Source organism: Photinus pyralis, unplaced genomic scaffold (genome assembly GCF_008802855.1).
Source record: "Photinus pyralis isolate 1611_PpyrPB1 unplaced genomic scaffold, Ppyr1.3 Ppyr1.4_LG7, whole genome shotgun sequence".
NCBI classification, from domain to species: Eukaryota; Metazoa; Arthropoda; class Insecta; order Coleoptera; family Lampyridae; genus Photinus; species Photinus pyralis.
This window is the reverse complement of record NW_022170738.1, coordinates 11,280,159-11,305,454: the sequence shown is the minus strand read 5'-3', so window position 1 is coordinate 11,305,454 and position 25,296 is coordinate 11,280,159. Positions and strand designations below refer to the sequence as shown.

Below are 25,296 nucleotides of genomic sequence, written 5' to 3'. Positions count from 1 at the left end.
GGAATAGAGCTCTATCCCGACGCTTCCAGCAATTTCAAACTAAAACAATCAGAAACAAGGAAACCAAGCTAAACCACTCTGTAGTTAAAATGACGATGGTTTGATGAACCCAAAATACTTGTATTCCGATCCACGATCGACTACGTTAATTATGTGTAGCAATCCATGGAGGAGAAGGCACACGCACATTTATAATACCAACAAAATCAATTCGATCATGTACCAATAGGTTAGTGAAGCTAACACTCATTAATAACTCTCAAAATTAAATTAAAATTGGCATCGTCCCTTGCAGAGGAACTATCCACTAATTACAAACTTTATTAATTGAAGAAAAGAAAAGTAAACACAAATGCCCCTAGATTCAATTTCGTTATCTCCACTGTTTCTTTACTACTAGCAAAACTCAATAAAATCAAGTTAGCCGTCAATAGAAACAATTCATGCTGTGAATGCAGCCGCCAGTACATCGTCGAGAAACCTATTTTTGACTCCATCAACTGTTGAAACTGCTAGTTGTCAAATTATACAACTCGAAGTTCTACTCAGCCAAAATGAAGGTACTGTTTTCAATGTGGACATCAAAATGTAACGGAACTGTCCGAAATGCGGTGTTGTAGGAAACGAGACTGATTTAGTCGCGAACCGAGATGTGAATCCCAAAGAATTGTCATCGGTCTCAGCTTCAGATTGATTATGTAGTGCATATCGTTATCGGTGACGAGCGACCGTACCTCAACCATATTTGGGCGGCCATTTTTAGGGTTAGATTCTAAAGCGTCCGCTACCACAGTAGCAAACCAAATGAACAGAACTTAATTTGCTCCTCACACCATGCAAGAATATTGCATGTACTTATTATAATAAACTTACCTGTTTTTTAATGTTATGAATTATCTATCATTACAAGGTAAATTAAATATTGGCAACGCTATTGTTGTACCTGTTGTATCCCACACATTAATTCTTGATAATTTCCCGAAAATCCTGAATCCCTCCAGCAAATAGCTTCAATAACATCGAGAGGACACTTGACTTTTGATCAGAAGTTACAATTATTACTAGACAACCTCATATCTAATATTTATGGATATGCCGGAAGAATTAGGACGTAAGTCTTTGGTCCAGCATACCATTAGAACCAATGATGAGCCAATCAAGCAACGTTTGTACCCTATATCACCGGGGTTGCTGAAGATCATCAATTGAATATGTGTGACCATCAAACAGTCCGTGTTCATCACCGATCGTTATGGTCAAGAAAATGGGCGAAAGCTGCCGCTTTTGAATCGATTACTGGTAAATAAGGTCACCGCGCATGATGCTTTTCCCCTGCCTTCTGTGTCACATATATTGGACAAGTTGAGAGATGCCAAGTATTTGACTTCCACGGATATTAAAAGCGTTTATTGCCAAGTTCCAGTGGAAGAGAGTTCGCGACGTGTAACTTATTTAACATTGCCGTCTACTTTTTGAATTCTGCAAGATGGCCTTTAGTTTACATTACGGAAAGATTAATCGATGTCAAAAGTTTCAACACTTAATTAAAGACGGGGGCGTACAGTAAGTAAATAAACAAATAAATAGATAGAACTAAACCCAATTATATCAACGGGCGTCTCAGTTAGATACGAAATTTATCACAGTCCAATAATGGCAGTTATATCACAGTTTTATCACAGTCTAGCGTAATCTACTCTATTGTCGGATTACCATCCTGATGGGCATCCTAGACCCTTTCCGCCGCCCTGATATCTTCATGCTATCGTCCACGGCACGTAGCCATCTTCCGCACATATGACGCACCTCTTTTTATTCTCGCACTTATCTTTAAAATGTCCCCCCTGTCAGCACTTCAGAGATTTATGTTTGTAGACATACGCTGATACACCCTCGGTTTTTATCGCACTTATTCACTTCCATTTTTTCCTTATGAAAAGCGTAAGTGGCCCACCCACAGTCGATCACACTATCCATAATACTTGTTTTTTGGTATCGACAGTGCTGTGGCCCTCTGCCCTTTCTCAGTTTCCCTTATTTCGGAGAACTCCTCCGCGTCCGCTGCGTCGCTGCACAGAACTGTCGGCACTGCCTCCCTGATCTCTCCTTTGTTGGTGATTTCGTCTATTTCCCGGATATAGCATCCCGCCCTCGTCCCCCTCGGATCCTGCACTGGGCCCCAGTTCTTTCTTCAGCGTATCTTGCCAAGCCGTCGTGCTGCGTTTCTGTTGTTCTCTTGTTTCAATTGTCCCGGTACTGTAATGCTACCAACTTTACGGTATAATTTTAACATCATTCACCGAAAGGATAAAGACAACATTGTACCTGATACATTATCCAGAAGTGGGTACATCTCTTGGATATCGAGGATGATCGAACGAATCAGAAAAGATCCCCTCAAGTATCCATCCAGAGAGAATTTCTCAGGGTAGCCTTGACTTAATTTATTTGGGCAACCCATTTGCAATGTGTTTGATTGCATATTAAGATTGGTGAAAAATGTATTTCTCTCGGTAAACAGATGGACGAAGGTTGACCTTATGTGGGATTTTATTTATTGCTGATTTGTTTCTTATTCCAGTACAGGTTTTAATGTAGTATGTAGAGGAATCTAGTGTCGTGTTTAGTGGGCAACACTAAGTAATGCTATGTGTGGTCGATGAATTTATTTACAATATGTACAAGATGGTACCCTGGCGATTTTTGGCAATGGAAAAAATGAAATCAAGAGAATTTTGAAGCCGTGTTTGAAAGGTTTCCAAGTCAACCCGAAAAATGTTGAAACGTTTATGGGAGATCTTCCAAACTACCGGGTGGAACCAATACTCCCATTCTTCCATACTGCAGTGGATTATGGACGCTCCATAGCAACTAAGGCAATCCATTTGGAATTGGTGACGGATTTGACATCTGCCACATTCATTGCTTGTTCGCCGCGCTTCATTAGTCGTCATTAGGCATCGAATGGAACATCATTCCTCCACGAGCAAGCCATTTTAGTAGCGAATGGCATCAAGTCAATGAAATTTCATTACAAGCGCATGGCTGGAAATGCAATACCTTGCATATGGAGAGACCTTGACATTGTTGGTTCAAATTGAAAGTATCCTAAATCCAAGGCCAGTCAATACGATGTCCAAAAATCCAAATTCCAATTTTAATCCTTTGACCCCAACACATTTGGAAGCGATTCTCGCAAGAATATGTAACATCGCTGCAGCAAAAATCGAAATGGTTCAAGACAAAACCAAAGATTATTCTCGGAATGCTGTGACGTATTACGGGTATTGACCATGGCAATAATGGAATTGTTAGAATGGTTACAATTAAGACAGCTAACGAGACACTCAAAAAATGTGCATCCCGCCCATCGAAGATGAAGTCTTCAAATAAATGAAGTTTCACAGATTGGAAAATGATTGGAAAAACACTCTAAAAAATATAAAATTTGATCATATACAAATTAATTTATACCGGGTGCTCATTATGTATGGAATATACAGGGTGTAGCATCTAAGACCCCTCAGATCATAATTCCTTTACTATAAAAGATACCGAAAAAGTCTTAGAGCAAAATTGTACCGCCGGCATGTTTCTAAAAGAACACCAGAGACGTGCTTTATTCCAGTGGCGTATCAAACTTGCATTTTTTTAAATGGAACACTCCATATTTTATTACTGATTTGTAGAGTACTTAAAAAGTGCTTTTTTGTTGGCGTCATGAGTGTACGCTGGGAGATATCCTGGAAATTTTTACAAAATATGACATTTGGCGAAGGTCAATCAAAAATTTAATTTCTTTTTTAAAGTACCTAAAAAAATTATATGACTGTGGAAGAGGTCTTAACCTGTGCTTTAGTCCAAAACTTAGCCCCCTGCGCGATGCAGTTTCTCTCAACAAACAAATTTCGAAAAACTGTAAAATTTTGACGAAAAAAGGTTATAACAGCGAAATCGTTAGTTAGGGGTATAACATGTTACATAAAAAAATAAGTGCTTTTCAAGGACGTTCCAAATCAGTAATAAAATATGAGGTGTTCCATTTTAAAAAAAACGCAAGTAGAATACAGCACGCCCCTGGTGACCAAAAATATTTAGAAATATGGCGACGGTCAATGTGTACAATTTTGCTCTAGGGCTTTCTTCGGTATCTTTTATGGAAAATGAATTATGATCCGAAGGGTCTTAGGTGCTACACCCTGTATATCTTGATAAATATCAACTGTATAAAAATTTTTCTGTATGAAAGTTGTTAACATTTTATTTCCCTTAATAAGGCAGCATTCAGTTGTTCTAATTTCAGAAAACAAATGAGCAACGAAAAACAATTGAATTTTTTTAAAATAGCAATGTACCCTTTCATTACGTTCATTTGATAGAGATTTTTTTCTCTTTTCGATGACGTAACATGTTATACCCTTATACAAGAAAATTTATTAAAACAAAATTATTAATTACATCAATAACATTAAACTAGATATCCTACATCAAAATAAAACAAATGAACGTACACGTTTCTTGAAGACATTCATTTCGTCTTCAAGGTTTAATAAGAAACGTACACGTTCATTTGTTTTATTTTCATGTAGGATATATGTATTTTATTGTTATCGGTGTAATTATAGTAAATGTTTTTGAAAAATTTCCTTTTATTAGGGTACTACCATGTTACACCATCGAAAAGAGAAAAAAAATCTCTATCAAATGAGCCTAATGAAAAGATGCACTGCCATATAAAATTAAATGGTTTTTCGTCACTCGTTTATTTTCTGAATTAAAAACAACTGAATGCTGCCTTATTATGGGACATAAAATGTTAAACAATTTTAATATAGAAAAATTTTGCATATATACATTCGATATTTACTGCGATATGTACTATATTCCATACATCATGGGCACCCTGTATATAAAGTTCACATTGAAATTTGAACCTGAACTGAAATACGTTAATAAATAAATTTCTATTTATTTGAAATTGGTAATTTCATCTAATTTGAATATAGTCCATTTACAAACACGTATAACAATAGAATTATTCTGAATTATGCACATTGCTCCTTCAATTAATTTATTCACTTTGTTATACATACACCCAAGTTTGAGATTAAACTTAATAGGAATAACGCATTTAAATAAAATGTGTTAAAAAAAACCAAAATGCACCATAAAGATAAAATAAAATTATATTTTCTAACAGGCCTTTATTTTCAGGAAGAAACTCGAGAAAATGTAACAATAAGCGAATTAAGTTTCGTACCAACAACGGAAGATGATGGAAAATCCATAACTTGTAGGGCGGAAAACCCCAACGTTACCGGCCTTTTTCTTGAAACATCGTGGAAGATCGACGTTGTTTGTAAGTGTAAAATAAACTTTAACATTTATGCAGCCACTATAACCTCTTAATATTACTAACATTTACCGTGGATGGCATTAAACGAGTTATTTATTGCGCAGTATCCTACTGCTAATACAAAATAACCCGTTTCTGTTAGCTTTGAGTTTTATAGATATTGGCAAGCTAACCACCTCGGAATACCTATAGCGCGTTTACGGTGTTATTGTTATCATTATTATTATTATAGATGCCGGGGATACCAACAGCTACCAAAATAACCTTGTATTAACGAGTATAATTTCATTTTTTACACCTCTTCTTCCGTACTTACACAATTTTCTGTCAGTTTACTAGGGCGTAATCAATTTATGGCTTACTCAAAATCTTTTTACACTTTCTTTTTTTTGTATGGCGTCTTTTATTGCCGTTCTTACCATGAAATTTTAATTACATTCGCACAAGGGGTGACTTTTTATTTACTTTGACATAAAAAGAAGTGAAGGCAATTAATTTATATAGAGGCGGGTTATTCAGTAAGTCGACGTTCTTCATGCTTTGTAAGACACTAAGATCATAAATGCAAGACCACCGTCGTCTTTGGCCGTGACACGTTGCGACGCCGCAATTAAAGCGTTATCTTACGAATGTAATGGGGTTAAAGAACAGGGGTCGTTACAAAAATTATGTTTGAAATTGTGAATAACCTGGCGTATTCATTTAGAAACGTTTCGCGTTAAAGCAAATTTCCATAATTACTGTATGGGGTAAGTAAATAAAAAAAATTCACAAAGGTCCGCAATTTCAAAGGCTTTTTTTTTGTAAGGTTGGTAGGTAATTTCAAAGCAATTTGTTTGAATTAAATTTGAAACTTAATTAACCATTCGCCATTAAGGAATCCGATTAAGTATAAATGGACATTCAATTTTCCTCTTTTCGAATAGTAACTGCATAAAAAAGAATGCTTTATTCCCGCTATTACACAAATTGCTCGAGCTGTAACTGTTACATAAAAGTCCACTCTTAATCTGGAAGCGAGTTGATTAATGTCAGATGTTGCTGTGAAAATTTAAACCGTTCTACAATAGGAGCGTTTTCTTTCAATCTGTTCCTTTTCTGGAACTATTGTTGTGAAACAACTGACATTCGAATACACAGCAGTAGTCTATCAATGATTTATATGCTTCCTGAACTGTTTTGCTGTCAACTGACAATGGTGTATTGTTCTAGACCCCCCGATAGTGTCCTTGCGTCTCGGAAGCACGCTCAATGCTGATGACATCAAGGAAGGCGACGACGTGTACTTCGAGTGCCATGTCAAAGCCAACCCCCATTGGAGACGTCTAACCTGGTTACACGAGGTATAAAGAATCCCTTTTTAATTGTCGTTTCAATGCAGTTTACTTGCATTGAAACGAATTGAACATCCGTCAGATGCCATACTCATTGATAACGTACCTAACGGATGCCTTTCATTGCCAATAATCTAAGTATCATTGTTATAAATTCGCCCTTCTTACTAACTTTCAACATTATGTGAACGAATATGTTTCACGTAACAGCGTAGTAATCCAATTTGGTCGCTTATTTTTTTGGAAAATCGATGTACTTTCTGTGTGCAAGCGACTCCAACACTGGAACTTCTGGTGGCTGGGTCAATTTTACACCTCAACATCGCAATTTACCAGAACAATGGCCAAAAATCCCAAAAATGCAAAATATGCACTATTTTCTTTGCGTCAATGTGATTCATTTTTGTTAGTTCGTGCAAGGCACCCGGCTCGTGTGGCGCAGTTCAGTTAAAGCTGGACTTTAGTCCAGTCAACCTGTGTTTTTAGTGGGAAAAAATAGGATAAAGCTAATTTTTTCCCCATCGACTACTACCATTTAGACAAGTGTTTAGCTAAAAGTCCCCGCCCCTACCCCCCTTGCGTAAATCGCGTCTCTCTCGATTACTAAACAACATGTCGGATTGCAATTTGTTGCTATAACATTGTCTACAATAATAAGTTTCAGTTGACTTTCGTCGTAACTTTTACCGTTTGTTTGTAATTCGTATGTAAAGGTAAAAAGTGGACGTATTTTACTTTTTGTCGCAGAAATTTTCACGCTGACATTTTATCAAAAAATGTTACCTACAAAAGTTATAGCTGCCATTATTACCTTGAAAATGATATGAAATAGTACTTACTTTGTTGAACAGCCTGCGAGATTTAGCCGGTGTAATGCAGAATGCGTACCCAGTCGTGGCGGTTCCGTCGAGATGGGACCGGCGCAGCGGCGCGGCGTTGCAATGCTAATATTGTTGTATAGTGAGTGTTTTTTTTAACTTTAAGGTACACTATTGCATATTCTCTAAACAAAACCAAACGAGTCTCAGTGAAACCTAAATTCCACCCCTTTTAAATTTGTGTCTAATAATGGGTTATTCAACAACTGGTCCTTTTTTAAAATGTAAATGAAACACATTACATTGGATACAATGATGAAATCTTTATTATCGTTTGAAAGAACATTTTTTGCCATTAATTTTTTGAAAATGATCATGAAAAGCTTGGGCGTAGCTACGTTGTAGATGACCCATTTTTTAAGCCCAATCCCTTTCAAGCGTTTCGACCGGAATCTCACGAATAACACGCACAATGTTTGCTTCCAATGCTTCAATCGTTGTCGGTTTATCGGCAAAGACTTTTGATTTGACGTAGCCCCAAAGGAAAAAATCCAATGGCGTAATATCGCACGATCTAGGCGGACAACTCACCGGTCAAAAACGCGAAATCATCTGCTCTTCGAAATGACCTCTCAAAATATCCATTGTTTCACGAGCTGTATGGCAAGTGGCACCGTCTTGTTGAAACCAAATGTTGTGGAGATCACGGGCTTCAATTTCAGGTAGCAAAAAGTCCAATATCATGGCGCGATAGCGAGCACCATTCATAGTTACGTTCCGGCCATCATCACTTTTGAAAAAATAAGGACCGATGACTCCACCAGCCCATAAACCACACCAAACCGTTGTATTCGCTAAGTGTAACGGTAGCACTCGAAACTCTTCGGGTTGATGAAAAACAGGCAGACAAAAATATTCTCAAAGAGGTAGGAGAGGTTTTTTTCTTGAAACAAATATGGATGCACAAGGTCTGCATGTTTGAATGACAGTAGATATTCAATGTAACTTAAAGCTGTTGCAAAAATGTCATTAAAATCCAAATTTAACATCCCAACCAACAGTTTTCCATTAAGCACTGTCTACAGTTAAATCCAACCAAATGCATGGCGATATTGTTTTGTAAAAAAACCGATCGACTCAAGTCTTTGAATGACATCAAGGTAACTTGTTGTGGGACTCTGATACCACTAGCGGACACGGTTAGGAATCTTGGTGTTGATATTGACTCCGCCCTAAGATTTACACCACACATCTCATCTTGTCTTAGAAAATCTTATGCTGAACGATATATCATATGCGGAATTGCTTGGATCGGTCTACTTGTGTGCTTCTCTGCTCCTCTTTGGTTTTGTCACAATTTGACCACGCAGATGTAGTATATGGTCCTTGTTTAACTAGTTTTGATAACAAACGTGTGCAAAAAGTACAAAATAGTTGTGTGAGATTGATTTTCGGAATGAGGAAATATGATCATGTAAGTCACAAGTTGATCGATCTAAAATGGTTAAATATGCATAATAGGAGAGCTGGACATGCTGCTAGCACGTATTATAAAATTTTAGTTAATAATCAACCCACCTATTTATACCGCAGATTAAAATACAGAACTGATGTACATACGCTAAATTTGAGAAACAAAGGTTTGCTTACACCTCCCTCGCACGCCACAGCTATGTATGAAAGATCTTTTACCTACAACATCAGCAAATGGTATAATTCCCTAGCTATGGACATCAAAAGCATGCCTTACAAAACATTTAGATTAGCTACCATGTCGAGGTTATTGCACGAACAATCTTCTTCTCAATGATATTTTACAATTTAATTTGAGGTTTTTTTTTGCTAGATATATTATTTTTATTTTTTTTTGTATTTTCTGTTAATGAACGGAATCACATGGGTTAGATGGAAGAGCAGAAATGGTATGTACATATGTTTCATTCCATTACTGAATCTCGCCCTTTGTACACATTTCTATGTAATTTAACCTATAGGTACTTATTAAAGATATTTATTATTATTATTATCCTTCTCTCCAACATTTGGTGCTGCTGAACAACACGCTTATCGAGATTCAAAATGGATCCTGCACCTGCAAAAAGGCTTGCAAAAGTAATTACAGGTGCTTTAAAGCATCTCTTGATTACACAGAAATGTGTGGGAGCTGTGGCGGATCATGAATAATCTGAAAATATTTTTTACTTCAAATTAAGATACCGCAAATAGTTTGTTCTAAAATAACATAAACAAAATATTACATGCATTATTACATTTACCCGAAATCGTATGTGCAATCCGATATGTTGTTTAGTAAGCGAGAGAGACGCGATTTACGAAACCCCTACACTTGTCATGTTTAGGGGGGCACAGGGGGGAAGTAAGGGGGGTAGGGGCGGGGACTTTTGGCTACACACTTGTCTAAATGGTAGTAGTGGATGGGGAAAAATTAGCTTTATACTATTTTTTTCCTTCAACTGGTGTTTTACGAGACAGGTTGACTGGACTAACTGTGGTGCTGAGGGTCCCTGGTTCGAATCCGAGTTCGGGAATGGATATTTGTAAATGTATAGTGGGTTGAGTTGGTAGAGCAGTCTTTGCTGAAACTTCGCCCACTCAAAAATAAAGGCGAAATAGAATAAAAAAATAAAATAAATTATTCTTTTATTTTGAGCTGCATACAATATTTACGTAATGCATAAAAGCATGAAATCAGGTCTCTAGATATGACTGCTAAAAAATAAATTACATATTTAACAAATAATAATTATATGGATGCAGTATTTCATTAAATAATTGATCCTACCTAGAATGAGGTGCCAGAAAAAAATGTCATGCATCAAGAATTTGATTAATATTGATTATATTTACACGAATAACGCCAATAATATCAATAAACATATTTGGTTGCCTTTTGCAATTGAAATACTAACAATTCCTATTATCCGATATATAGATATAGAAAAGAGAGAAGCTCCGATGCTTATTTAAACGCACTCTCTAGTATTCTACTATAAAAGAAGGTAAGTAAGTTATCAAAATCTCGTAATATGACCTGCTTCACCTGGTGTACATTTCTTTATGTGCCTGGTGATAATGTCCTCGCAGAAAACTTTACTAGGGTGACGAAAACTTCATTCTTCGAAATGGTCAAACGTACTGTGGCGACCGAGGTCCGTCCCGCCACTGACAAAACTCATCGCCTGATTGGTCAAATCGATTCACCACTAGCGACGGATTTCGACCATTTAAATACGGATTGACGCGCTCCAAGAATCCAGTCGTCGAACGTCGTTCATGCAGACAACACGTCATAGTCAGTACTGTGCTCACGTTCCATTGTTCCTTCCGTTCCTTGTGCACGAAGAACCTATCCAAACCCGCTATCCGAGCCAACCGCTTTCGCCAAGATTTAATATCAGATACGACAAACAGTAAGTTTTTGCACCCTTTCCTTCCGTTCCGTCCTGTGCATCCCAAAGTGTTAAACCAACTGCCGTCCACATATCAACCTTTACCGACCACAACCCAAAAGAGGTGGCCCTTGAGCCACCTCCTATGAGCGTAGCGATGGCTCCCGTGCCACCAGATGAAGACCAGCCAGACCTATCCGATCTCACTGCACAACAGATGATAGAAGCGCATAACTTTGCCGAGACGCACCCAACAATAAAATTAATTATCAAACGCCATAACACCGCGATCGCGCGACTAAACGACTACACCTTAAAAATTGACCAGTTAATGAAAACCTGCGCTAAGCAGGCAGAGGTAATAGACACCCTAAACAGAAAAGTGGAATCCTCCCTTGCCGAAAATAATGACATCCGAAAACGGAAATGTAAAAAGCCCGAAAGTCCTCAGGAATTCCCGCCTCTTCCCACCGCAAACCGTTACAACGCTCTCGCCACAAACGCCGACGACGAAATGGTGGTAGACCTCGCGCCGCAAACACGGCTACCTAGGCCCGGTCCCCCAAATAAAAATAGTATAACCAATATCTGTCTAAAACCCCAAAGTAAAACCACCCAAAACACCTCCAATAAAATGCCACCTATCTGCATCAAGACGGAGACACTTGATGAATCGTACACTTCCCTAATAAGGAAAATCAAAAATAATACAGGGTGCCAAAACTTTACCCTATCCCACCAAAACAGGTACACAAAAATTTTCACTCAAAACCTACAAGATTTTGCCAGCATAAAAAACTTCCTCGAGGAGGGACAGGTACAATTCTTCACGTACACCCCGCGAGAAGAGATTAACAAAAATATAGTATTAAAGGCCGCCCCCAACCTCGACACAAATGAAATCAAAGACGAACTAAGATCCGCCGGTGTGGACGCATTAGAATGTAAAGCCCTAAAAGGTAAGAGCCCGGAAGAAGCGTACTCATACCTGATAAAAGTTAACAAATCGACAAATCTGAACGCCGTCAGGAAGGTAGACGCCATAGACCACGTCAAAGTAAAGTGGCAGGCGTTCGTGCGCACGTCTAAGGTACTCCAGTGCTACCGATGCCAGGCCTTCGGTCACGGACAACGGAACTGCAACCTGGCCCCAAGGTGCGTGAAGTGCCTTGACCAGCACCTAACAAGAGATTGCACACTCCAGAAATCCAGCGCCACGACGGCCAAGTGCTGCAACTGCAAAGGAGACCACCCGGCGAACTACAGAATGTGCCCCGTGAGAACCAAATACGAGAGCAAAAAAGAACCACCACAGACGAACACAAAAGAGCCACGTTCATTCAACAGTAACTATTCACAATCGGGCAAATCCTACGCCCAAACAACGGCAAAAACCAATCCCGACCCTGCCAAACAGGTTAACGAACTGCTCAATATCAAAAACCAACTCTTCAGCCAGCAACTGGACTTCGTACAGGAACAACTGAAAACCAAGTCGCGAACTGAAATTCTGAACCTAATAAATGACGTACAGCATCCAGTATCCAACAGCATGGATAATAAAACCACAACTACCAGAACAATAAAAATTATTTCCTATAATGTGCAAGGAATAAGCAAGAAGACCACCTCCGTTCGAACATTCATCGAAACACAGAACCCCCACGTCGCTGCGCTCCTAGAAACAAAACTTAAAAAAGGCCAACCCCCACGCATCGCCAACTACAACATCATAAACAAAAACGCTACGACAAATGGCGCCGGCGGTATTGCGGTATACGTAAGGAAGGACGTGCCATACGAAGAGGTAGACGTCGAAACAGAATCCACCGAAGCAATCTCCATCAGGATCAGCGGCGCCGTGCTCACCGCGTGCTACTGCCGGAGCCAGCAACTCAAGCACGAAGATCTAACAGAGGTCACTCGCCATCCCAAGGCCGCGATCTTCGGCGATTTCAACGCCAACCACACGAGCTGGGGATCGACGTCGAACAATCAAAATGGATATGCCTTGGCAAGCTGGCTGGACGCCACCGGGAATCAAATCTTCCCCCCGGGTGAATCCACCAGATGGTCTTCACCCCAAAACTCCATAATCGACCTTGCAATCACAAAAAACATGTACGTGGCAAGAATTAGCGCCCTGCAATACACCATCTCAGATCACCTTCCCATCGAACTAATCCTTGAGCTCAAAACCGACCTACTAGCCGATAGTGCGCCTTTCCTCAACTACAGTGCTACGAACTGGAGCGAGTTCAACAAACACCTAAACAAATTCAAAATCGCCACCGAAATCGAAACGACGGAGAAGTTGGAAAGAATCATAGGAGACCTGACGGCCCGGTACCAGGAGACGGTAGCCCTGTTCGTCCCTAAACACACTCTACGTAATGGGACCGGCAGTCCTCACGCCGACGTCCAACACCTCTCCAAAACTTTGAACAAGGCGAGAAAAACGTTCCAGAGCACCCGCACAAATGCCGACTACGAAGAGTGGAAACGACTCAAGGACGAGCTCCTTGATCTCACAACCAGACGCGCCTCGGAGACTTGGAGGAGAAATGTCGCGGAAGACGGCTCCAAAAACGGAAACATCTGGAAGCTCATCCGGCGGGCCAAAAGGGCCAAGGAAGGCGCCCAAGTACAAGCACTAAAACGTGGAGGGAGAACATACTACGACGACAGAAGTAAAGCGGAGATAATTGCCGAGCAATACGAACAAACACACCTTCTTACCTGCAAAGTGGCGGAACCGGCCCACGAATTTTACGCCAACAGAGTGTACGCCAATTGCCCGGTAGGGATCACCCCCGTCGCGGCCCTGACCTCCCCGAAAGAAGTGATAGCAGTCATCAGAAGCCTGAAAAATAGGTCGGCCCCAGGCGAAGACGGCCTCGCGAACTCAATAATTAAGACGGCGCCAAGGAAAGTGCTGCTCCAGATTTACTACATTTGCAACGCCGTCCTAAAACTACAGTACTTCCCGAGATGCTGGAGAAGGAGCGTGCTCATTCCGATAAAAAAGCCCGGCAAGGATGGGAAAATCGCCACGTCGTACCGACTGATATCTCTCCTGAACACGCTCAGCAAGATCACCGAGAGGATCATATACAAACGTCTTCAAGAATTTACCGAGGCAAATTCCATAGTCAAAAACGAGCAGTTCTCAACTAAGAAACTGCACCACACGGAACTACAACTCTGCCGCGTAAGGGGGATACTGAGGAAAAACTTAGACGAGGGGCGCCAAGTGATAATGACGCTACTGGACATGGAAAAAGCGTTCGATACCGTATGGCATCAAGGACTCGTCACTAAGCTGGTGCAGTACGGCTACCCACCCTACCTCATTGCGATAATCAAATCCTTCCTAGCAAACAGATCCTTCAGAATCAAAGTCGGGAACGTGTATTCCTCAGAAAAGCAAATTGCCGCCGGTGTGCCCCAGGGCAGCACCCTGTCGGCCCTCCTTTACAACTTATACACGAACGACATGCCGAGGAGCCCAACTACGGACATGGCCCTATACGCCGACGATACCGCGCTGCTAGCGGCAAACTACAGGCCGAAAGTAGCTGCAACAAACACCGAAAAACATCTCGAGCAAATCGCGAGGTACGCAAAAAGGTGGAAAATACGCATAAACGAATCCAAAACCGAAACAATCATCTTCAAGCCTGGAGCAAAAACACGCCGAAACGAAACGCTCACCATCAAGTTCAACGGGCAAAACATCAGGCCCCAATCGTCTGTGAAGTACTTAGGAGTCGAATTCGATAACAAGCTACTCTTTAACAAGCATGTAAATAAAACTCTTGCCAAAGCTAGAAAGATCAAACAGCTGCTATACAGATACATAAACGAAAGCTCGCCTCTCTCAACTAAGCAGAAACTGCAAATCATAAACACGTACCACACACCCGCCATAACGTATGCCGGTGCGGCCTGGAACACGACAGCGAAAACGAATATACTGCGACTCGAACAAGTGCGAAATAAAACTATAAGAATCGCCACAAACCAACTCTACTCCAACACACAGCCCATCACAAACGAAGTTCTGTTCCAAAAATACAAGATCAAAACAATTAACCAATTACTCGCAATAAGAACCCAGAAGATCAAGGACAGTCTCGACAGAAACCCCCTTCTAAAAATCCTGAATTCTACACACCATATATACAAATACAAACACCCCTCAATATTTGACCTAATCAACGACCAGCAACCCAAAACAACTTAGCCGAGCTCGGGGGGTCTCGCTGAACTGAGTAGGAGAGACCCTTAACCCGTTCACGGACAAGTCTGTTCTCCCGAACACAACGCACCATCTCATCTCCATCACACCATTTCCTCACCCTCATCTACCCTTAAAAGCCAAGAAGCCAGAGCCGGAATAACTGCCTTCGCGTTCAACAATTAAAGATAAACCCAAGGAAAAAGTCGAATCAATAAACAAAAACCTGAGGGATGCTCGCCGGTGCCCTCAAGAAACCAAATGTCAAAACGAACCCGGGACAATCGGGTCCCTGCTCGTAATAAAAAATTCAGACGGCCTGAATCAATAATAATAATAATAATAATAATAAATAAATGAGTGTGTGAATATTTATTTTATTTTTTATTTTTCTTTAGAACCCTACATAACTTCACCAGACACAGACACTAATCGTTACTTGATTTTAATCCGTGCGATTAGTTAACCAGGCTAGACCTGAGTTCTCATAAGAAACACCGACCATAATAATAATAATCCAAGAATCCAGCGACCTTCAAGCCAGCAAGTACAGTGACCTTCAACCACTTCAAGAAAGAGGATCCGTTCTTATGGTTCCACCAACTCGAGGCGCAGTTGCACGTCGCAAGGATCACGGACGATACCACGTGGTATTTCACCGCAGTAGCCGCCATCTGCACGGACATCCTAGCTCAAGTAGCCGAAATTGTCAACACTACACCCGCGACAGAAAAATATGGTACCACTAACGCAGCGGTCGGCAAATTGTGGCTCGCGAGCCGCATGCGGCTCTTTCGCTGATCGAGTGCGGCTCTCCGCCATAAATGATTAAATGATACTCATTTTTGCGCAGGCGTCGGGCGATATTCTTCTTCTAAACACAAGCGTAACGAATGAATCATTGTTGTGATCTGCGTACGGAGTGTCATCATCATTAAGCATTATCGTGTTGTAGGACGTAGGTAATACATAATATAACGGTCGCGCGAAAATTGAAATTGGTACAGTTATTTGATTCCAGTCTATTGAAAGGTAAATAATATGATTGTTATTCATTTAAAAAGTGTAATCTTTATGTTGCTTGTCACATTAATATAAAATGTTTTAGCTGCCTTTCGTTTGAGATGGCTACAAAGAGGAAGCAAAGAAAAACGGCAGACGAAAATCGAGAGTTTAACGTTGAATGGACGGAAACATTCGCGTTTATTCAAAATACAAATGGATTCCCGACATGCCTTATCGAATCTGGAGAGACACTTTACAACTAAGCACGTGTCATTTGGTGCTAAATATCCTGTTGGTAATGCAAGGAAGAAAGCTGTTGAAGAACTTAAAAAGAGCCAGGAAAAGTCAAGTTTTGTATTTAAACACTGGTCGCAATCTTCTAACAATGTGAATATTGCTAGCTTCATTATTAGTCAAGAGATTGCCAAGCGAGGAAAACCATACACAGACGGCGAGTACATAAAAAGTTGTTTTATAAATGCATCTGATGAGTTATTCCGTGATTTCAAAAACAAAGAAGAAATTCTCAAAAAAATTAGAGAGTTGCCATTGTCAGCTACAACAGTCAAGGATAGAGCAGCCAAGATGTCTTCGAATATAACCAACCAGCAACTTGAAGATCTTAAAATGGTTTCCGCTTTGGCAATAGCCGTTGATGAGTCTTGCGACATCAACGATACAGCTCAAGTTTCACTTTTCGTGCGATTTATTTCATCTACAGGCCCAAAGGAAGAACTTTTAGGGTTATTGCCTCTCAAAGGCCAAACGCGTGGAGAGGACATTGCAGACGCGGTTATTAAATGCATGCAAAAACATGAAATTCCGCTTAATAAAATTGTGTCGATTGCAACCGATGGTGCAAGAAGTATGACCGGCATAAGAAAAGGTTTCGTTGCTATCTTGAAGGAAAAAATTAATCATGAAGTACTTATTTACCACTGTATTATCCATCAAGAGGCACTTTGTGCACAGACATTTCCTGCAGAAATTTGCCAAGTTATGGAATTAGTGATCAAGATTGTCAACACCATTGTAGCTAAAGCCCGGTATCACCGCCAATTTAAAGAATTTTTATTTGAAATGGAAAGCGAATGTTCAGTTCTTCTGGTTCATAACAAGGTACGTTGGCTGTCTCGAGGGAACGTTTTAAAACGTTTTGCAGCTTTATTAAACGAAATTACTTCATTTTTGCGTGAAAAGGACATTCACTATCCTGAATTAACTGACGATATGTGGCTTCAAAGATTTTATTTCATGGTTGATATTACGTCTCACCTAAATCAGCTTAATTCTAAATTATAAGGAAGAGGAAATACAATTTTTTCCATGATAGAAGAAGTAACTTCATTTGAAAGCAAATTAGCCATTTTTGTGCAAGATTTTGAAAGAGGCACTTTGGTTCATTTTCCAAATCTGTTGAAACATCGTCGGGAAAGTAATTCATTAATTGACGTTCGCTACTTCATTACAACACTTTCAAATGTGAGAGAAGCTTTCTTGCAGAGGTTTCAAGACTTCAGAAATAACAAACCGACATTAGCTTTTGTTAAAAATCCGCTCAATGTGAACATAACGGAGTTAAATTTGTCTCCTTTCGGTGTTGACATTGGAACTTTGAAATGCAATTGGTGGATTTAAAAAGTAAGGAAATATGGTGTTCCAAATTTGAAAAACTTAATACCGATTTGGAAGAAATAGAGAAACAAAAAATTAATCTAAGTTTACAGCACAAATGGACTGCCTTGAAAGATTTGGAGAAGGAAGATTTGCTCATTTTTAATGCATGGAATAGTATTCCCGACTCCTATGATCAATTAAAAAAATTAGCATTTGGCGTACTGTCCCTTTTTGGGTCGACGTATTCATGCGAACAATCTTTTCAAACATGAATCTTATTAAAAGTAAGTTGAGAAGTCGCCTTATTGACGAAAATCTGGAATCGTGTCTGAAATTAAAAACGACTACATACACACCTGACTTGCGCAAACTGTCCCAAGAAATGCAAGCGCATTGTTCACATTAAAATTTTCTGGAAATAAATAAAGTTAGTATTTACTATGATTTTTGTGTTCTTCTGTGTACACCTCGTTTTTTCATAAACTTAAAAAATATGTGGCTCTTTAAAGAAATATTAAGTGGTGTACTGGCGATATTTGGCTCTTTTGATTAATGAGTTTGCCGACCGCTGCACTAACGGATTGTGTTACGGATAGTGAAGAACGACGTCTTAAAAAACTCCTTATAGAACTTGAGTTGGGCGACCTAAAAACCATTCGAACTACTACAACGTCTTCGAAACCTGGAAGGCACGCGCATCGGCGACGATATCCTCAAGTCACTTTGGCTGTCAAGTCTTCCACAGCAACATCAGGCGTTCGGAACAACGATGCAGCCGGCCCTGCTCAAGTTCATTCACAAATGCTTCTACGTCACAGCCCCAACAGTGTTGGTATCACTGCAAATTTGGCAGCAGAGCCAAGAACTGCAAGGCATCCTGCTCGCACGGATCATCAAACTGACGATAATGACGATAAAATAAGCATTTACAGCCTTTTCGTCAAGGGCCGGAGAAGTATCAACTCTTCGACGCCAACGGTACAGTCATCCAAAGACTAAGGAAAAAATTATTTCTGCGTTTATTGTTAAAAAAGTTATTGTAAAAACCAACAAACCGTTTTTTACATCTTCCATAATTTTACCCTTTTGCCGTTTATTAACGATCCCAGAGATCGTTTATAATTTTGTAGCGCCGTCTGTCGTCTGTGTGTTGGTCTGTCCGTCTGTTCATTTGTCTGTCTGTCCCTCTATCTGTCCGTGTGAACGATAACTTTGATTAGAAATGTCCGATCGCTTTTACATTTCCGTTAGTTATAAACTGAATTTCATGAAATTCAATATGGGCATAGCTTGAGCCATATAATACACAATGCCAAAAGTTGAGTCGAATCGATTTAAAATTCACAGTGCCCTTTTCGCATCTCGACCATTTATAAACCGAAATGCAAACTTTTTTATTTATAAAAGTATTTGATACTTTTTTTTTTTTTGGAATAAATGAAAATCTAACACCAGTTTCAAAATTTGGTTTTGCGCATGCCAACTTTTTTATTTATGGAAGCATTTAAATGAAATTTGATACATCGCCACTTGGAACAAAGGAAAATCTAACGTTAGATTCAAAATTTAGGTTTGCGCATGCGCAGTGCCAACTTTCTTATTTAGGAAAGCATTAAAATGAAATTCTTTTTACAAACTGAAATTAAAATAGCACGCCAAAAATGGATTGCACCTATGCAACGCTATCTTTCATATTTGTGGCCGGATTTTTACGATTTTAACGGAAGTTGCATCTTACAAATGGGAAATGAATGCAAGGGGAAATGCGCTTTTTGTAAATCGTTTACGATTACTTTTTATCTTGTTTCAGTCTATTTAGTGGATGTTAAAACGAAATAGTTAATCGATGGAGATACGTGAGTGCGGTCCCGAGTGTGTCAGGACCGTTCGCAGTTATACAAGTATAAACCGGTGGGGCATCACATCATCATTTATCACTCCCGGTTCCGATATTTTGGAAACCACGCCGCCTCTCCGGATCAAGGCTTGTCACTTGGCTAGGAATTTGCCGTCCATCGGAATCCCCTTGAGCCAGTCCACTTTACCTCGTTCCAAAAAAAAAGATGGCTCATGGAGACCGTGCGGTGACTATAGACAACTGAACAATGGCACTACCCCTTCCGCGCATGCAAGATGCATCACAGATCCTAGAGAAGTGCAAAATATTTTCGATGCTAGACCTTGTACCCGCATTCCAGCAAATGCCAGTCTAGCCTGCGGACATCGAAAAAACAGCCCTTTCGGTCTCTTTGAATTTTTGGTTTACGCACAGCGGCGCAAACTTTTCAGCGTCTAATCAACCATATGCTCATGGATCTACCGTTCACATTTGCATATCTCAACGACGTGCTCATAGCGCCTGACCCACGTCGATACAGTTTTCCAACGCTTTTAAGATCACGCTATCACTATGCGGCTAAGCGCGAGGTTGGAGTCCCCTCGTTATCGTTTCTGGCCATGGACATTTCAAGCGAAGGCATTAAACCATTCGCTCCCCCCTCGAGACGTTTGCCGTTACCAAGAACCTTCCAAGATCTGCGCAGAACAGTGGGTATGCTCAATTACTGTCGGAGGTTCGTAAAAAACGCCGCCGCAACGCAACATCCGCTTACTGAACTACTTAAAAAACGAAAAGTAGATTGGGCAGCCGAGCCACAACGATTGTCTACTAGTGTTCCATCGACGCATCAGATATTGCTATGGGAGCCGTACTGGAGCAGGTTAACGATTCCAAAACACGCCCCCTAGATTTCTTTTCACGTAAGCTAACTGAAACAGAAGCACATTTGACAAAGAACTGTTCGCTGCATACTTTGCAATCAAATACTTCGTGCATTTCCACTAACCCCTAACGTACGCCCTGGTCAAGAGACGTCAAGAACGGAAACCCAAGACAGATATCATTAGAAACAAAAGATTACCAAAAGTTCGCCGAAGAACAACTTTAGGATAAAGATCAGAGGGAATTCTCCGATCAAGCAACCAGACTACCTCCACCTGCATTCCCGAATATAGAAATAAAGTGCGGGGAACACAACAGACCATACGTCCCAACCAGTTCCCGAGATTATTTTCGTATTTCGGTATTTTTCAGTAAAATCCGCAATTGGGCACATCCCAGCGGAAGAAAGGCGACTAAACTAATCTGCGAACGATTTGTGTGGTCGAAGATGAAATCAAACCTCAAACAATGGTGCCGCCACTAGTTGGACTGCCAGCGATAAAAAGTTCACAGTCACACGGTATCAGCTCCGGAGCAATTTCAGCTAGAGTCACTGAGGTTCAACCATATCCAGAGTAGACTCCTGAGGAGACGATAATTATGGACTACTCCACGGCGAGACTGGTAATCGTCGACGGCACTTCTTGCACTGGAAGCGTTGTGAGTTTGTAACGTCGTCGAAATTTTCCTAACTATAGGACAGCTCGTTTTTGTCATTGTAATGCCTCACTATAGGAAACCTCGTCGTGAGCCTACTGCTACAGCTCGCATCAGAATGAAATCTAATGCATGTGCGCTGACTCATAAAGCCCTGTTCACGCTGTGTTGATTCTACTGCTAAGCGTGGTGTGATGCATATCAGCTACCTTATGTACCTTGACATATCTAGAGAGCTCGACTAGGCGCACCAAAGGTCTGTTGTGTCTGCCCCATTTCCTTCGCAACTAGGTTCACAGCCCGTTTTTTTTCAATAAAGGATAGGGCCCTGTTTAATCCAAGTTAAAAAAATCGCAATCATCAGTTTTTTGTCCTGCGATTTTGCATGAAATGTGCAGCATATGCTAGGCCACCGTTCAAGAGTTAAGGTGGAACTTTCGTGGTTTTCATAGCTCGAGTGACCCCCAGAGAGTCGAGTCATGCTGTAGCCTTTTGGCTTATGTCGCACCGCAGCGGTGGAGACACTCCACCCCTACGGAGCTCATCCTCGTCGTCGTGATTGACGCTATAGTATACCCATGTTTTAGCATCTTTACTATTGGAATCTAATATGTAGTCGCACTTCCAATGGTAGATTTCAGTTAATATAGATGATCGAAAAATAAAGATTCCGTATATTTTTCGACATATCTTCTTTCTGGTGTTAATTTCCACTAACTAGTAAACTATAAAATTCATTTAATAGGGAAAACACAAGGTGCAGATCCACTTCATCGTAAAATGTATGTGGTACGGTTTATCCTACACGTAGGACATGAAAAATTAATAGTCTATTATTCCATCGAACGAAGCAAATAAAAATCATTACTACGTCCGGCGAAATGGCTCTTCGATTATCAAGTTTTAGTGTATAACGCAGACGTTATGAAGCGGGAAGGAATCGATAGCTATAGATTGATAAAGGAGAGATGGAAAACTTAATGAGGTATGAAAGAACAGAGGCGACGAATGGGGCAGAAAGATGTTCCCTAAAGGCGCTGCCATCCTATTCTTTGTTTTTTGTAATAATAAAGATTTTGACTTTAATGTAAAGAAGTGAAAGCAGCCGTGCCGCTTTAACTTCCAACTTCTGTAGATTTTCTTCGAATACTGCTACTGCAATTAACAATCGGTTTTTTTCATATCTTATGTTGAAGGCATTTTTCTGCAAATAAAACGGAAACGATCTTCTTTTCACCTTATACGTCCGCATTTAAAAGAGTTTTAATTGGACATTTTAAATTACCGCCGTATTTCATTTCGGTGATAGAATTAAGTCGCCATAGGAATGATTATGCAACATTTTTCACGCTTTCCCCCAAAAATTAAAAAAATGTCACGCTCAGGCGAAGACAGTTATCTATCTTAATGAAAAAGATTAAATATAGATAGCTAAACTTCTGTACTATTACTGACAAAGTGACCTTACGCACGGGTAAATTTGTAGTCCTTTCAGTATGTCATGGAAATAATGTTTTCCTCCCCTTACGTTCGCAGTAAATAATGGACTAGTTGATTAGCAGTAATGAAAATTTTTAAGTGTTTTAAAACCACATATTTTACAAGTTTATGGAGGCTAATGAAACCAAGTTTATGGACGTTTCGTAAAATTGGCGTCGCCCACTTAAATGAAGGATTACAATTTTTATAGTTTTCTTAATGTACCTCGACGTAATTAACTTGTACGGTAAATTGCCGAGGAAAGTTCAAACTAGCTAGTATCTAATCGAGCGAAGAAATAGTACCTCATTCTCCATCCTCTTTATTAAAATTAGTGCTTGGCACTAAATAGTCACAGAAGGAGAGCTTGTTCCTTTCCAAGCTTTAATCTTAAACATTGAACCGACATCATTCACGGTGTAAAGTGTAATAAAACTGGAAAGCTCAATTCAGTTTGGGCGCTAACTAAATCAGTCCTCAGCCGAAATGGAAACAGGCAATAAAGTTAATATAATTTCATTGCCGCTTATGTCAGAAAAGAAATACTACCTACATTTAATAAATAAGAGTTAATAGTCTTAGTGGGGATAAAACCACTGTGATTTTATTGCCGACGGCGAATTCATTTATTCGTTCATTAACATGCCAAATCCCGAAGTAATGGAAATTGTGAAGAAAATTAGTTCAACTGTATACAGCAATAGTAGCAGTAATGAAATATGGAATTCGGATACTGCTAAAGCCTTGTGTACCTCTAAATACAACTCCAACATAAACTCCTTACACCAAACAAGTTTTAATGGGGCATAATTAAATAATTTCAAATAAGCATTATCATTAAAACCAAAATAAAACATAGGTACCTATCGTTAACTTAAAGGTTTTGAGGTTTTCATTGTTCTCCCAAATAAGTAACTCTCGGCTGCTTCACACCCGACGTACTTAGCCTTATAGAGCTGTCCCATTTGCAACAGTCAGCTGCCACCCATCGGCCGGGTCACTAAGTTGAGGATGACTGACCGAACAGGAATGGCGAGTTACGAATAAGCTACCCCGGACCAGCAGCACCACGAAAAATTAAAAAAAAATACAAAGCACAAAAGCAAAATAATTAAATTTCAAAAAAAGAATGTGGGAGTACCAACCGGCACATTAGGTTCGAGGTCAGTGAGATTGTAGTTATATGGCATTCTGGCGATGGTACGTATCATGTACATTGTACATGAACAAGCTGAATGAAACGGAATATACGCAAATAGGCTGCATTTTACTCTCTTAATGAGGCTGGGTGACATCGGGCTGAAACGGCGGGCGGGCGAATGACACGGGTGCTTCCGTCCCGACAAGATCGCGACGGGCCCCAGGGTACCTTCTCCATCTTCACCAACGACGATGCGTAATAGGCTGAGATGTAACATTCCTGACTTGCGAATGCGATCCCCATGGAGGATCGTGGCAACCCTAGCCATGCATAGATAACCATGGGATCAAGAGCGGCGACTACGTACAACGAATGGAGATAACGGCCCTGAGTATGAAGAATGGAGAATACGACACCAAAACAAATACGAGAGATGTCGCCAGCACACCGAATACGTGCGCGTGATTGAGCGTGTTTGTAGGAAGCAGAAAGCTGATGAGATCACCAGAGAAGAACCCGACTGCAGCAGCAGGCCCCAGCAGTGAAAAGCTCTGTACTGACCAGCGGGAACCACATGGAAAGATAGATTCTGGGGTACACCAGGTCCTTCACCCAGAACTCTGGAAGGAACGCATCCCAACATGGGAGGATCGTTGAGGTCAGAAAAAATTAGTCAATGATCTCTGCGACTACGTCATAAACAGAGACAACGTTCACACTAAGATCAAAGAATTGGTGACTGCAATCAGATCCAACTTGACTAGCACCGAACGCGCGAACAAAAGGAGATGTACACAAGAGCTGAAGTCGCCGAGATGGAGCTCAGCCCAGGATCGGAGAAACGAAAAAGAGGATCTCCAGGTGAAGAAGAGGGGCAAAAGAAACCAAAGACCAAGAGGTTAGCAAGGAGGGAAATAGCATTAAATGGCGAACTGTTGAGAACAAAAAGGAGGAGAAACAAAAAGCAGAAAAGAAGAATAAGCTACGTCGGGAGAAGTATGAGGAGGACGCCCTAATCCTCGAGGTACGTGATAAAACGACATACGCTGCACTCCTCCAGAAAGTACCAGGACCCGGAGGTCAAGGAATTTGCGGTGGTGAAAATAAGACGCACCCAGAGTGGAGATATGCTCTTTGAGGTGAAGTAGGGCCCGTTTGTTACCACTTCAGCTTTTAAAAAGCTGGTGCAAAAATCACTGGGAAACGAGGTGACCGTACGAGCTCTCTGCTGGAAGTCAGTAGGTGGGTGAAGGAACCTGAACGAGATCACCATAGAATTCAAAAATGTGTTGAAGATGCAAAGCAATTTGGGCGACGCGTCGATGACGGTTCGAATGGGGAAGGCGTACAGCGGCATCGATTCGGCTATCGAAGGCAGCAGCTAATAAGATAGTGCTAGTAGGGAAAATCAGGATCGGTTAGCCAGCATGTCTGCTGGGAGCTATTTCACGGCCCTGCTTCTGTTTTAACTGAATGGGATTTGGTCACTTGGCTATAGACGGCAAATGAGGTAACAG

The 25,296-nt window shown here is 40.5% G+C and overlaps 1 protein-coding gene across 1 annotated transcript in view; it reads left to right on the top strand.

The window, feature by feature from the left end:
• Positions 1-25,296, top strand: part of LOC116176489 (hemicentin-1) — a 109,743-nt gene that overhangs the window by 18,254 nt on the left and 66,193 nt on the right. The window contains exons 4-5 of the mRNA XM_031495094.1: positions 5,215-5,359; positions 6,569-6,699. Of these exons, the coding sequence (XP_031350954.1) occupies positions 5,215-5,359; positions 6,569-6,699 (276 nt within the window). The remainder of the gene's footprint in view (positions 1-5,214; positions 5,360-6,568; positions 6,700-25,296) is intronic.